The sequence below is a fragment of the Lactuca virosa genome, chromosome 9, assembly GCF_052849685.1.
Source record: "Lactuca virosa cultivar CGN04683 chromosome 9, Lactuca_virosa_CGN04683_v6, whole genome shotgun sequence".
Taxonomy (NCBI): domain Eukaryota; kingdom Viridiplantae; phylum Streptophyta; class Magnoliopsida; order Asterales; family Asteraceae; genus Lactuca; species Lactuca virosa.
In genome coordinates this window covers 129,996,564-130,010,045 of record NC_136434.1, presented here as the reverse complement: position 1 = coordinate 130,010,045, position 13,482 = coordinate 129,996,564, and the positions used below count along the sequence as shown (strand labels likewise).

Below are 13,482 nucleotides of genomic sequence, written 5' to 3'. Positions count from 1 at the left end.
TCTCGTTACGACTGATTTCGTAAAATGACTATAACTTCGTGCTAAAAATATTCCGAATATGAAATCAAATAATAGGGTATAGTCTGAGTTCAAAAACTTGATCAGAAACACTTAACAAGATACGTAGCTATCCCAATGAATCGATTCAATGTTCGTTTCTGGGAAATTAGTTATATAACTGATTTGCTTTGGTAAAAGGGGCATAATTTTCGCATACGATCTTTGTTTTTGACGTTCTTTATATTCACGAAATCATGTTAACATGTTATATCCAATTAGAGTATAATTTGTTCATAATTATACCAAACACATAAATCTTATTTTTAATGCATTAATCAATACTTATTAAATGTGAATGGTGTTTTGTTCGTTAGCGATCAACATTCATTGGCGACAAAAGGGTATTTTGTATGCAAATTGAAGTATGAAAACTTTATCTGCATTAAAAAGTATGGAATACTGTACATTAGGTCCTATTATAAGTGGGTTCGCTGTGGTTTGACCGACAAACGTTGACCTAGTTTTGCTAGTTGTCACATGTAGGTTTCAAATGAATATGGTGCAAGTATAAGGCCTATCTTGAAGCACATTCTTTCAATTAACCTCCTTTATAAGATTTATAAAGATTATAAACTCTATGATTTGAAAAAATGTTATCTTTGTTCCGAAGGTCGTTTCATAAGAATATTTATCTTCATTGTTTCATTGTGCTTTCATTTTAAAGGCACGCTTTCGTTCTCTCTTTCTCACAAGAAATCTCAACCAACCTCATCCTTGTTCTCTCCAGCTACACTCTCATAAAACCCTAACCAAAAACCGCCGATGGTCTACATCTAATCCCCTTACCAAAAACAAGAAAGGAAAAGATGTTGGAAGCGAAATAATAGGGATAGGATGGAGAATACGAGGCCTCGTTAGTCAATGATTATCTCATCACCTCATCAAAACACGACACAATATCAAACGTAAGTCCTATTCCTAACATTATCTTTAATGATTCATTTCGTATTTCTCGCGCATGACCTTCTCATCCCTATATCCCCTTCAGTAATTATTTTACTCAGTTCGTTGTTCATTCTAATGGCGACCCTCAACTGTCACGAGGTTTAAACCTAAATTGTAGTCTGTTTTGGATCTTTTGGTTATGCCATGTTAACATCCTCTTCTGAATCTCACTTTTTATAGGTAAACAATATAGTGTATAATTTGGGATGGCTTTATGTGTTTAATGTTGTCACATTGTTGTTGCGCTAGAAATAAAAATTGACCGTATATTTTTTCCTTATCTAATGCAAAAGTCATATATTTTCTTGGCTATATTGATAGAATTAACATAATTTGATTTGAATGACATGCTATTTCTATTTGTAATTTTTAGGGTTGCAAAGAGTAGTACCCAACATGTAATATATTAACTTTCTATTTGCATTATATATCTATAATAATTCAGATATTTTTCCTTCAACAACATTCATTTGAAACTCGAATTGTCTTCTAATTTTCCTTTACTAGTGAATAGTAATTGTGATATTTAAATACTACAACTCAAGAGTTTTATAATTTACGAGACATTTTTCTTTTAACTAATTACTACTACAACTTAAGGTTTTTTTTTTCACTTATTTATACTTAATGTTACTTATAAGACCTAACTGATTAATATTTTCTCTATATAAGAACATTATTTTCTTTATTGATTACTCATACTTGCTTCTATTATCTTTTTGTTTTTATTATCTACAATGCATAGAAATGGAAGAGATGGTGCATTTAGAGATATTTACAAAGGGAAAGATGAATAAAAATGACTTAACAAATTGTATATGTAAGTGTGTATGGTTATTTCTATATAATCTTCTCTCATCAATCTTCTTATAATAACATTATCTTTTGCTATATTCTTTCCATCTTTTTTTTTGCTTCTTTTTTTTAAACTTCAAAGAAAACGTTTATGGTTAATATTCCATAACAGTTTAAACAATGTGGACATGTTATTGTTTTTGAACTACTAGTATGGGTGAGTTATGTCTCATGTTTAGAGTGTATAGTGGGACTATGGGTGTAAACGAGTCAAGCTACTCGTGAGCTATTTTTTATTGACTTGTTAAAAACTCGACCCGAGATCGATTTGAAATGATCCCGAACCGAGCTTAATTTTTATATTAAGCTTGTTTATTAAACAAGCTTTAGCTCGAGCCTATGTTCCTAAGCTTGATTAGATCTATGAGTCTAAACGAGAATATATATATATATATATATATATATATATATATATATATATATATATATATATGATCTGCTGATACTCAAAAATTAGCGAGGATCGCGATGACAAATCTTTGCCATAAGATTGAAAAAATAAAAGGTGCATATTTGATTTTATTTATTGTCAAAATATCATGAGATGATATGACATTTGGGTAAAATTCACTTAAATGATGTTTCATGGACGTTCGTCACACGTGATTAAATCCCCGAGTCTGTATTACTTACTATAGACGGGCGTCGCATGCGAACGCATCATGTCCAAATATTGGGTTTGATGTTTGTTCCCTTGACGAAGTGGATGGTGGAGAATTGTCATCGCAGTCTTAACAATTTTTTGTGTCCTCACCGTATCCACACACACACACTATATATATATATATATATATATATATATATATATATATATATATATATATATATATATATATCTTTACTATCTTATAAAAGAAATCTCACTATTTCTAAAAATAGATTCAATATAATAATAATATTTTTTTAAGACGTCGAAACCATCAAGCTAACAGTACAAGTAAACAATAATAAAATAATATTAAACTTTTAAACCCAAACCTTCTCGGATCAAGTTTACGTTTGTTTGAATTCTCAAATTCAAATGTGTGTCGCCCATATCTTTAGAAAGCTTTTGACCGTCTCTTATCACACGCTCCCTAATTTAACACACACTACAAATTCAAATTGAAATTTACGCTTACCTGATCTCTTTAAGCCACCCTCCCCTAATATAGTCTCTATCATCATAATCTCTCCAAAAACCCTACCTCCTATCATTACTGTCACCACGGACGTTAGTACAAGCTGCCGGTGTTACAACCTGCTGCGACGACCACAACCGGCATCACCTAGAGCCACTGTCACCACTATCTCACGATTTTCCATCATGACCTTCACCACCAAGTTTGCTGTCACCTACAGCCGCGATACATAACTCTCACGGTTTACATGTAACGACTCGATTTCTTTTCGTGTATTTTTTTTCTTAAGATGTGATTTTCTTTCATTTTGTTTTCTCAATCGCATTGTCTACAACACCTCCTTCTCCATACTTCTCTATTTAATCCCCCACGATTTCATGTCCTAGGTATCAAATGTTCTTGAAGTCTTCCAAGAGTGTATCGAACAAACAAGATAAAGGTTCTTGTTTTTGTTTACTTGGTTTGATTTATGGGTTTTCTTCTCAAGTATTTTTAAAGAAATAGACGAGGTTATTTTTCTTTTCTTTTCCCCAGTATGAAATAAATAAAAAAAACTCCATTCGGTGTGTTTTTTGTTGAAGATTTTACCTTTACGTGAATATTATGGCTTTATCCAGGGTTTATAGGTGCATCCTTCTTATTCGACATCATGCTCATCTTCTAGATGTGTTTGGTGCTTGGAAATGAATGAATCGGAAAGGAACGAAAATCCACATTTGTAAGTTTTTACCTTTCTCATGTTTTATGATTCAGACTTCACTATTTAGATCGATGTGCTCTGTTTATTTTTTGGCGTTTTTGTTCTATTAAGACTTACATTAAGTATCATGCTTATTATGTTCTTTTTCTTTTTTGTAGCTACAGAGAAAAATGTACTTGTTATGCAAATCGGAAAACCGATATTGAAAAAATATCATCTGCAACAGATCATTTTTTATATGGCAGTTTCATGTTTTGTCATAATATAATAATAATATCACTTAAATAAAACAATTGATGCATTTTTTATGGTTTATGTGTTAAACAGTTGTTCATTAAGAGTGTTATGTGTTTGAGCGACATCTATGGATTCACATTTTAGGTTTGCAGGGCATGTGATACAACCGAAGTTGAATGAGAGTGCTATCTAAACGGGTGCTTATTTATGGGAAGTGTCAGATGGTTCTTTTTTTGTGTAGGATGGTAAAATAATTGGGCATCATTGATATAACCTATAAGTTTTCTTATGGCTTAAAATTTTTTGTTGGTGTTTTCGTTTTGCTAATATGTAAACTTTGTATTTTAGGAAGAATTATGTGAATGTAATGACCTTGTTGAGATGATTCGTACATGTGAGGTGTCATACAATCTTTACTCATGTAGACTTGTGGTAACATGTTTGAATGACTAGAACCCCAAACATATCTTCTTATACTATTGGTTGATAGATGCGGTAAGTTGTAGGTTCATTGTTATATCTAATCTATAATCAAAGAAAATTATAATAAAATTCTATTTTATGTAGTTAAAGAAAGGGAGGATCCTGTGAGAATAGTGAAAATGTTGAGGAACAAGGGCATATTTATTGAATGATTAAAGGGCATTTTTGTCTTAAAAAATAATAAGTAGGAAAAAAGAATATAAGAGTTACAGTAAGTGTAAGTATGTTGCTATTACTTGTACTGATATTTTTCTAGAATTGCAGGGTTATTAGTAAGACGCTAGCAAAGAACAATTGGGAAACAAAAATACCGATTAAGGTTTCATATATAGAAAGAGACACCTTATTTAGGTTTATGAAGAAGTTCTTGGCTTTGTTTTTGAATTGCTTGTGATCATAGTTGAATTGCTTAATCCGTGAGGCTATGGGTAAGAACTTAACTCATCTTAATCTTTTCTTATTCGTTTGTTATGTTTTTTAATTAATTGTCATTTTTTAGGGACAAGACTCCATAAATTTGTTTGGATTCAGTCCAAAGGTATGTTTTATGATTTTCTTATTCAGTTCTTGCCAATATATTTACTATATTTATAGCTAGATATTTCTTACTCTATGTCATAACGTTTGGAAATTTGTTTTAAGTTATGGATATCTTCTTGATCATCATATTTGATGATGGATGGATAATTTGGGAGAGCAGCAAAGGAGGATAACAGATTGCGAGAGCAGTAATTTAGGGTTCTATTTTATAATCAGGTCTGCTGTTATCAGGTTCATAATGCCAAGTGTATGCCTCTTTACAACTGGTGGGGCCTCCAATATACTACTTTCATTCCAAAACCAACGACATATGCTTTGTAATCTAGAGACCAGACAACTTTATTATGGTGAACCTGGTGGCACTAGATATATTAGGCTGATTAACCTTCTGGTGACGTCATTTTTTATTATATTGGTGGATTTCTGTATAGAACAATTGGTTCATGTTTTTCCTTGAAGTAAGTGATATTAATTCATGATCGCTTAAGATTGGTGATAAATAAATTTTTATATGGTTTTATTACGTTGAGACAGAGTAGTACGGGATTATGGAGAGTTGTTTGGTCATTGCAATACCACCTAAGCAAGTATTGTCGCATAACCATCAACCCAATCTATATTTGAGTTGATCCAATAGGTTGTGATCCCTTAAATCTTTGTTTGAAGTGGTCTTGATGTGTCATCTTTTAGAATCTATGTTTTATCATCTAATAAAGTCCTAAATCATTTTTGACTAAAACAAATGTCATAACTCTAAACCGTAAACACTAAACCCCAGCCCCACTTCCTGAATCTTAAACCCTAAATCCCAAATCTCATATCTTAAAGCCTTAAACTTGAAAGCTAAACATTAAATCTAAAACCTTAAATTGTAAACCATAAATGCATGTTATTTGAAATATAATAGGTTTCTAAAAGAACACTCTAGATTGTCAATTTTTCTTGCTACCAATGCATTGAATGTTCATTAAAATATGATATGTTTTTGAAAGGAAACTAATCGTGCTTGATAAAAAAACAGTAACTCTAACCAAAACTAAAAACCAAGTACTTTCTTAGTTCGATTAACCAATCCTAAAAAAAGGACCAAATTCTTAACTTGAAAATCGGTGTGGTTCAGTAGTGTTTCTGTTTTGGAATTTTGAACACTCCTAATATGTAAAATGTAATAATTCTACTACCCATTGCTGCCCATTGCGTGTCAAACAAATTCATTCAATTCAATAATGTTGCTTTTGAAAGGGCGTATAACCGCTGCCCATAGGAATGAAATTAGTTTTAACTTTAGCAATCAAAACACCATAAGGGTTTTGTCTTTGGTTTTTATATCATGATTGCTTTTTTTTATCATTAATAATAATAATTTGAAATTTTGAAGGTGTGTTATTGAAATGATATCATGAAAACATGATAAAGTTGACTAAAACGTTTGTCTAACAATATAAACACTTCACTTCAAATTTACAATCATTTTCTTGAAGTTAATTAGTTTAAGAAACTTCTATGTTAACTTATTCTCAAACTAACATCTCAAATTTACCTAAATAACAATGCATTATACCGACTACTAAATTACTATATAATATACTATATTAAAAAAGTTGTTGTGATGCTCACTGTTGGTATTCCTCAAAGAAAATTGGTATTTGTCTATTTCAAGTGTAATGTTTTAATCTTTAATATCTCCATAGGTTATCAAACAACAAATTTTTTTTACCAAAGTAAGCAATGTACTTTTTTTTAATCAACAATAGAAATTAACTTGGATGTGTATAATAACATTTTCATTCCAACCATTTTTGCAAAATCAGATCATATTAAAATTCCATAAATTCAACACCATTAAACATTAAACTTATTTGAAACAATCCAAGGAAAATCAACACCATAAAACATCTAACTTATTTGAAACAATCCAAGGAAAGACAAAACCATAAAAATTCCAGCATTATAAAACAAATCTACTAAAAAAACTTAGGTGTTAACAACTGCATCTTCATCACCCTGAGATGGCTGGGTTTCAGCTGCAACAATATGCAATCCATGCCTGAAAAAATTAAATTGAAGGCATTAATAAGTTTAAATCAAACAATTAAATAACTACACATATAATGATAAATAGAAAAAAAACAGTGTTTGTTGTTCCTTTGTAAAACAAAGGACAAATAATCATACCCGACATCAACATGAAATTCATCATCTTCTTCATCACGGAGCCTATAACAACTGTTTCGGCTTTGAACTTTGACACGGGGTCTCTTCGGTGGTGGTGACAATGTTTTTGATTTTGTTGAATCTGATGTGTCAAACATTTCCAGAGTTTCATCATCCAACTTTTCATCTTCAGAACTTAGAATATCAACAACCTCATCCCAATTCCAATTTAGCAATGCCCATTCTATTATTTTATATACATCAAAGAATGTATATTACCTATTCAATATTTTTTCAGGTAATTTTTTGGTATCTATTTCGATAAGTGACTTTGAGGTCGACCCAATAATGGATGATGCTCATTGGATTACAGGAATACATGAATGATAGCATTACTTGGAAGATATTATTGAACATTATTTAATTTCCAGTACTTTATACTTGGTTGTAAGACTGTTAAAATTTATGGTTTTAACACATTTGAACTTTTATTATTTTTAAGTTTTTAACTTTCCTTTTATGATTTTGACTACGTTGAATGTAGTGTTTTTATTTGTTATGATTATATTTGATTACTGCTTCTCATAATTATACTAAATAAAGAAACTATGAAGCAATACTATCTATATATAATTTACCAACCAAATGATATCAATTAAAAATTACTATCGTTATCATAATATTTAACTTCAAAAAAAAAAAACAATGTTACAGATTTCATGTAACAAAAAAATCTCATACAGTGTATATGTTAGATTTAACTTTAAAAAAAAACAATGTTACAGATTTCATGTAACAAAAAAATCTCATACAGTGTATATGTTAGTATAAAATAAAGTATATTTTTTTTGTGGGTTGTACAGTTTGCAATGAGGTTTAACGGTAAAGAAAATAAACATAATAATGTTATCCAAATTGATGCAGAAAATACAAAAGGTATGTTTCGTATTTGCAATCATGATTAGTATTTCATCGTTATACATTTTTCATTTAAAAAAATGTTGCAGAAAAAAGAAAAGCATATAATAAGGCATGTTACGAACGACGAAAGGAGAAAAACAAAATGAGACGAATAGCTACTGGGGAAGGAAATAGTCAAAACGCAACATATTTGTCAAATGTGCCTATAGTAAATAGGAAGCTGATTACCAATGCATCTCCTACATGTGTAATGGATTTTGGTCAAAAAAAAGTTGATTTATAATAGAAACCGTTATCAACGCCAGACGGAACGAAACATAACAAAACCAGATATAGAAATAACAACCCAACTATGTCTGGAGTTATCAAATGACAATCTAAGTTGTACAACATTACATTTAACCATAATCTTTTAAAGAGTATTTTAGACATGCCATAATTTACATTCTTAATGAGATATTTTTGTTTATACGTAGGTATTCAAAGTAAGTCTGACGTAATACTACCTCCACGTGATGAATTGATAACTCAAATTTCAACATCAATAGGTTAGTATTTGATTTTTACCGAAAAATATCATATATATTGGCTAATATTTATGTTTAATTATTTTAATTTTATTTATATTACATTTAACTAATGAATATAAATATTATTATTTTGTAAATAATTTCTATACATGTATTATTTTATCAAAAATGTTAAGGTGTACAAAGTTATATTGAGGGTAATGTCAATCCGCCACTATAAGATGAATTGATAAGTCAAATTTTGACATCAACATGTTAGTATTTATTTATTTCATAATACTTCAATTATGTAATTCAAGTAGTCTTATATTTATATATTTTATTTGAATCAAATGTCTACAGATCCACAAGGTTGTATCCATGGCAATGTCACTCCATCGGTACAAAATGGTAGCGTCTCTGATGATCCATATGCCTTTGTTTTCGCCGGTATCCGTAAAAAACATCGTGTGGTGAAGTTCAATGACATATGCATATATTGTGGTGCAAAACGACTACAATTTGAATCTGATGGCTTTTGTTGCATGAGTGGAAAGATAAAGTTGGCAGACTTGTCTATTCCTGACGAATTACACAATCTTTTCACCTCAGAAACAAAATTAGGCAAATTGTTTAGAAAAAATATACGTGCGTACAACACCAACTTTTCATTTGCATCAATGGGCGTAGAAGTGGATGAATCAATGGCCAATATGACATCTGGGGTATACACTTTTTGTGTGAATGGAGGAATATACCATAGAATAGACCAGTTAGTTCCAAGGAAAAAGGATGAACCGAAGTTCTTACAATTGTATTTTTACGATGTTGAAGCTGAGATGTCAAATAGACTCCAATGGAAAAATCTTGCTAAACCAATTGTTGAAATTTTGACTCGCGTTCTTGCTACAAACCCATACGTTGCAATATTTCGTAGCCTTGCTGATCTAGGACCGCTCGACAATTACAGAGTCACTTTAAATGCATCGGTAGAACTAGACCAGAGGGTGTATAACCGGCCAACCACATCCGAGGTTTGAAATTAATTATGTACATATGTTTTTGAAAAAAAATAAATGTTTCATGTATTAAATATAACCATGCAAATTACATACCAGTTTTAATCATATATTTTCTATAATATAATTTCACAGGTTGCTGGTATTTGGATTGAAGGTAATGACAACATAACCGCATATAAAAGAAGTATTATAGTTTATGGGAGGTCCGACAAACCAAACACAATTCAATCTTATTGGGGATGTTATGATCCATTGTGTTATCCTTTATTCTTTCCAAATGGTGAGCATGTATGGCATTCTAACATACTAAGACAAGGGGTTTCATTCAATGAGATGGTTAATGACGACGAAATCTTCGATGAAGATCTAGAAGGTACACACAACCACATTTTTAATATCGTTAAATTTTACAAATGTATACATTGATATAATGTTTTCATCATCACCATTATGTAGAGACTGATATAACAACGGGTAGGAAAACCGTATCTATACGGGAGTACTATTGTTACAAGTTGCAGATTCGATCAAAATTGAACGTAATTATGTTAGGAGGGAGATTATTACAACAACTTGTGGTAGATATCTACATCAAGATTGAGACTTCACGTTTGGAATTTTGTAGAAAAAACCAATCTACAATAAGAGCGGAGTTATACCAAGGTGTTGTGGATTGTGTCAATGCCGGTGAGGTTCAACCAAGTATGATTGGGCAACGTGTTGTTTTGCCAGCAAGTTTCATCGGAGGTCCTCGTGACATGCGACGATGATTTCTTGATGCTATGGCTTTAGTTTAAGATGGAGGGAAACCTGATATATTCCTTACAATAACGTGCAATCCGAATTGGCCTGAAATCCAAAACGAGTTACTTCATTGGCAGACAGCTCAAGATAGACCAGATCTGGTTTCAAGAGTTTTTCGTGCTAAGTTACATGACCTTAAGGAACAACTCTTGAAGAGGCACGTCCTTGGTGTGGTGAGTGCATATGTTTATGTAATAGAGTTCCAGAAACGTGGTTTACCACATGCGCATTTTCTCTTAATAATGAAACCTGAATGGAAGCTCACCAATACAGACCATTATGACAAGTATGTGTGCGCCGAAATTCCAAACCCGACAAAGTATCATATACTACACGATCTGGTCAAATCACACATGATACATGGTCCTTGCGGTACATTAAACGAAAAATGTCCTTGTATGCAAGGCGATCCACCAACCTGTCGTTTTAGATACCCTCGACAATTCAATGAAACCACAACACAGGGAAAGGACGCATATCCGGTTTATCGAAGGAGATATAATGGGATTGTTGTGAATAAACAAGGTATTATGATGGATAATAGATGGGTTGTCCCATATAACCCAAAGTGGTTGATGATGTTCAAATGCCATCTAAATGTTGAGGTTTGCTCGAGTATAACATCAGTAAAATACGTCTTTAAGTATATTTACAAGGGTCATGACAAACAAGTTATTCATATTGATCCAGATGGACAACCTGTTGTTATCAATGAGATAAAACGTTTTCAGGATGCGCGTTACGTCTCCGCTCCGAAAGTAGCATGGCGAATTTTTAGTTTTTCTCTTAATCAAATCCACCCTAATGTGATCACTTTGCAATTGCATCTACCGAACCAACAGTTGGTTAGGTTCACTGATGATGATACAATGATATCAGTTGTTGAGAGGGAGAGAGATAAGAGATCAAAGTTTACTGCATTTTTCAAGATGAATAAAGATAACGTTAATGCAAGACAATACGTATACAAAGATTTTCCCAAACACTTCACATGGAATAAACAATCGCGTCTATGGAATCCTCTAAAACTATCACCAGCAGTAGGTCGTTTGGTTTCTACAAATGCTGCTGAAGGTGAGCGATACTATCTACGCGTGTTATTATGTCATATTAGGGGTCCTACATGTTTTGAAGATCTCTACACAGTCAATAACGTAAGACATCCCATATTTTGAAAAGCGGCTCTTGAAAGAGGGTTAATAGAGACAGATGATAGTTTATCGCAATGTCTTGCAGAGGCCTCTTTGTTTCAATTTCCAAATGCTCTCAGAAGGTTGTTTGCAACGATATTAGTTTTTTGTGATCCTGGAGATGTTCGCAAGTTATGGAATGCCCACTACAATTCTCTCTCAGAAGATTATAGGAGACAATACGACAATGCTGATCGAGTACAAAATATGGTCCTCACAGACATCACTGTATTCCTACAATCTATGGGTAACAAGCTTGATAACTTTGATCTTCCGACTGTAAACACTGATTTGAATTTACAATCTGAAGTTTTTCGCGAGGTACAAGAAGAATGCTCTATAGTTGTGGAAGGTGACCATTTGCGTGCCAAAGAGTTTCTCAATCCTGCACAAAAATATGCGTATGATGAGATCATGAGGCATGTGTGTACTGATTGTACAGGAGTGTTCTTCATAGATGCTCCTGGAGGAATAGGAAAAACATATCTGTACAAAGCTTTACTTGCTAATATACGCAAACTTGGTCATATTGCATTCGCCACAACTTCATCGGGTGTTGCGGCTAATAACATGCCTAGGGGAGAACAGCTCACTCGCATTTCAAACTTCCTCTAACTCCAGATAATAACTCATTCTGTAAAATCCAAAAACAAAGTGGTACCGCTCAACTACTTCGGCTTGCAAAAATAATAATATGGGATGAAGCATCGATGGCAAAGCGATAGGTGGTGGAGGCGTTTGATCGGACAATGCAAGATATCACTGGGGTGGCACTTCCTTTTGGTGGAAAGATAATGGTTTTGGGAGGCGATTTCAGGCAAGTATTGCCAGTCGTAAGACGTGGGACACGGGCACAAATTGTAGACTCTAGCCTACGAATGTCGTCTCTTTGGTCTTCGATTATAAACTTGCGGTTAACAATAAATATGAGAGTACTTACTGATCCATGGTTCTCAAACTTTCTATTACGTGTCGGTGATGGAGTTGAAGAAACGGTGGACGGAAGTTTTATTCGCATCCCTGATGATATGGTCATTCCATACACTGATAAAGAAAAATCATTGGATTCTTTGATTGATGCAGTGTTTCCCTCCTTGGAATTTAATAGGTCTGAATCAGATTATATCATATCGCGGGCAATATTATCCACAAAAATGATAGTGTCGATGCGATAAACGATTACATGATCGATCGATTTCACGGAGAAGAGAGAATTTATTATAGTGTCGATGAAGCCATAGATGATAAAAATGGCTTCTATCCTTTGGAATTCCTAAACTCGATCAGTGTTAGTGGTTTACCTCCGCATTACCTTCGATTAAAAGTTGGATGCCCGATAATACTGTTACGGAATATTGACCCAGCAAATGGGTTGTGTAATGGCACCCGATTGATATGCAAAAGCTTTCAGCAAAATGTTATTGATGCAGAAATAGTTGTTGGTCAACATGCTGGAAAAATGATATTTTTGCCTAAGATTCCTTTATGTCCATATGATGATGATATGTTCTCATTCAAGCTGAAGAGGAAACAGTTTCCTATTCGACTGTGCTTTGCAATGACAATCAATAAAGCTCAGGGACAAACAATTCCAAATGTAGGTATCTATCTTCCAGACCCAGTATTCTCGCATGGATAACTTTATGTTGCATTGTCCAGAGGGGTTTCACGTTGCAATACAAAAGTATTAGTGAAGCCTAATGAAAATTCAAAAGGTGATGGGGTTTATACAGCAAATGTGGTGTATAAAGAACTATTGCACGATTAATATTTTGTGCCGTTTTGACTGGTTTCTTTTTATTGGTTATTTGATGTATCATGTAACAAATAACACCATAGTTTGATTATATTGTCTTCAACATGTAATTTCTTTTGGAACATAATATTTTTGTAAAGGAAACATATCACCGAAATAACCTACGTGCCCCGCAGCTTTGCGCG

General features: G+C 32.8%; 3 protein-coding genes across 3 annotated transcripts; all 3 read left to right on the top strand.

The window, feature by feature from the left end:
• Positions 1-7,800: 7,800 nt before the first annotated feature.
• LOC145139794 (uncharacterized) lies at positions 7,801-10,317 on the top strand. Its single transcript, XM_079073495.1, has 7 exons — positions 7,801-7,839; positions 7,959-8,031; positions 8,103-8,276; positions 8,493-8,564; positions 8,889-9,559; positions 9,680-9,920; positions 10,004-10,317. Exons 1-7 carry the CDS (start codon positions 7,801-7,803, stop codon positions 10,315-10,317), a joined length of 1,584 nt encoding a protein of 527 aa, XP_078929621.1.
• Positions 10,318-10,704: 387 nt separating this feature from the next.
• On the top strand, positions 10,705-12,156 carry LOC145139792 (uncharacterized). Its single transcript, XM_079073494.1, has 2 exons — positions 10,705-11,425; positions 11,531-12,156. The coding sequence occupies exons 1-2, from the start codon at positions 10,705-10,707 to the stop codon at positions 12,154-12,156; spliced, it is 1,347 nt and encodes a 448-aa protein (XP_078929620.1).
• Positions 12,157-12,290: 134 nt separating this feature from the next.
• On the top strand, positions 12,291-13,309 carry LOC145139791 (ATP-dependent DNA helicase PIF1-like). The gene is made up of 3 exons (XM_079073493.1): positions 12,291-12,649; positions 12,703-13,089; positions 13,201-13,309. The coding sequence occupies exons 1-3, from the start codon at positions 12,291-12,293 to the stop codon at positions 13,307-13,309; spliced, it is 855 nt and encodes a 284-aa protein (XP_078929619.1).
• Positions 13,310-13,482: the final 173 nt, after the last annotated feature.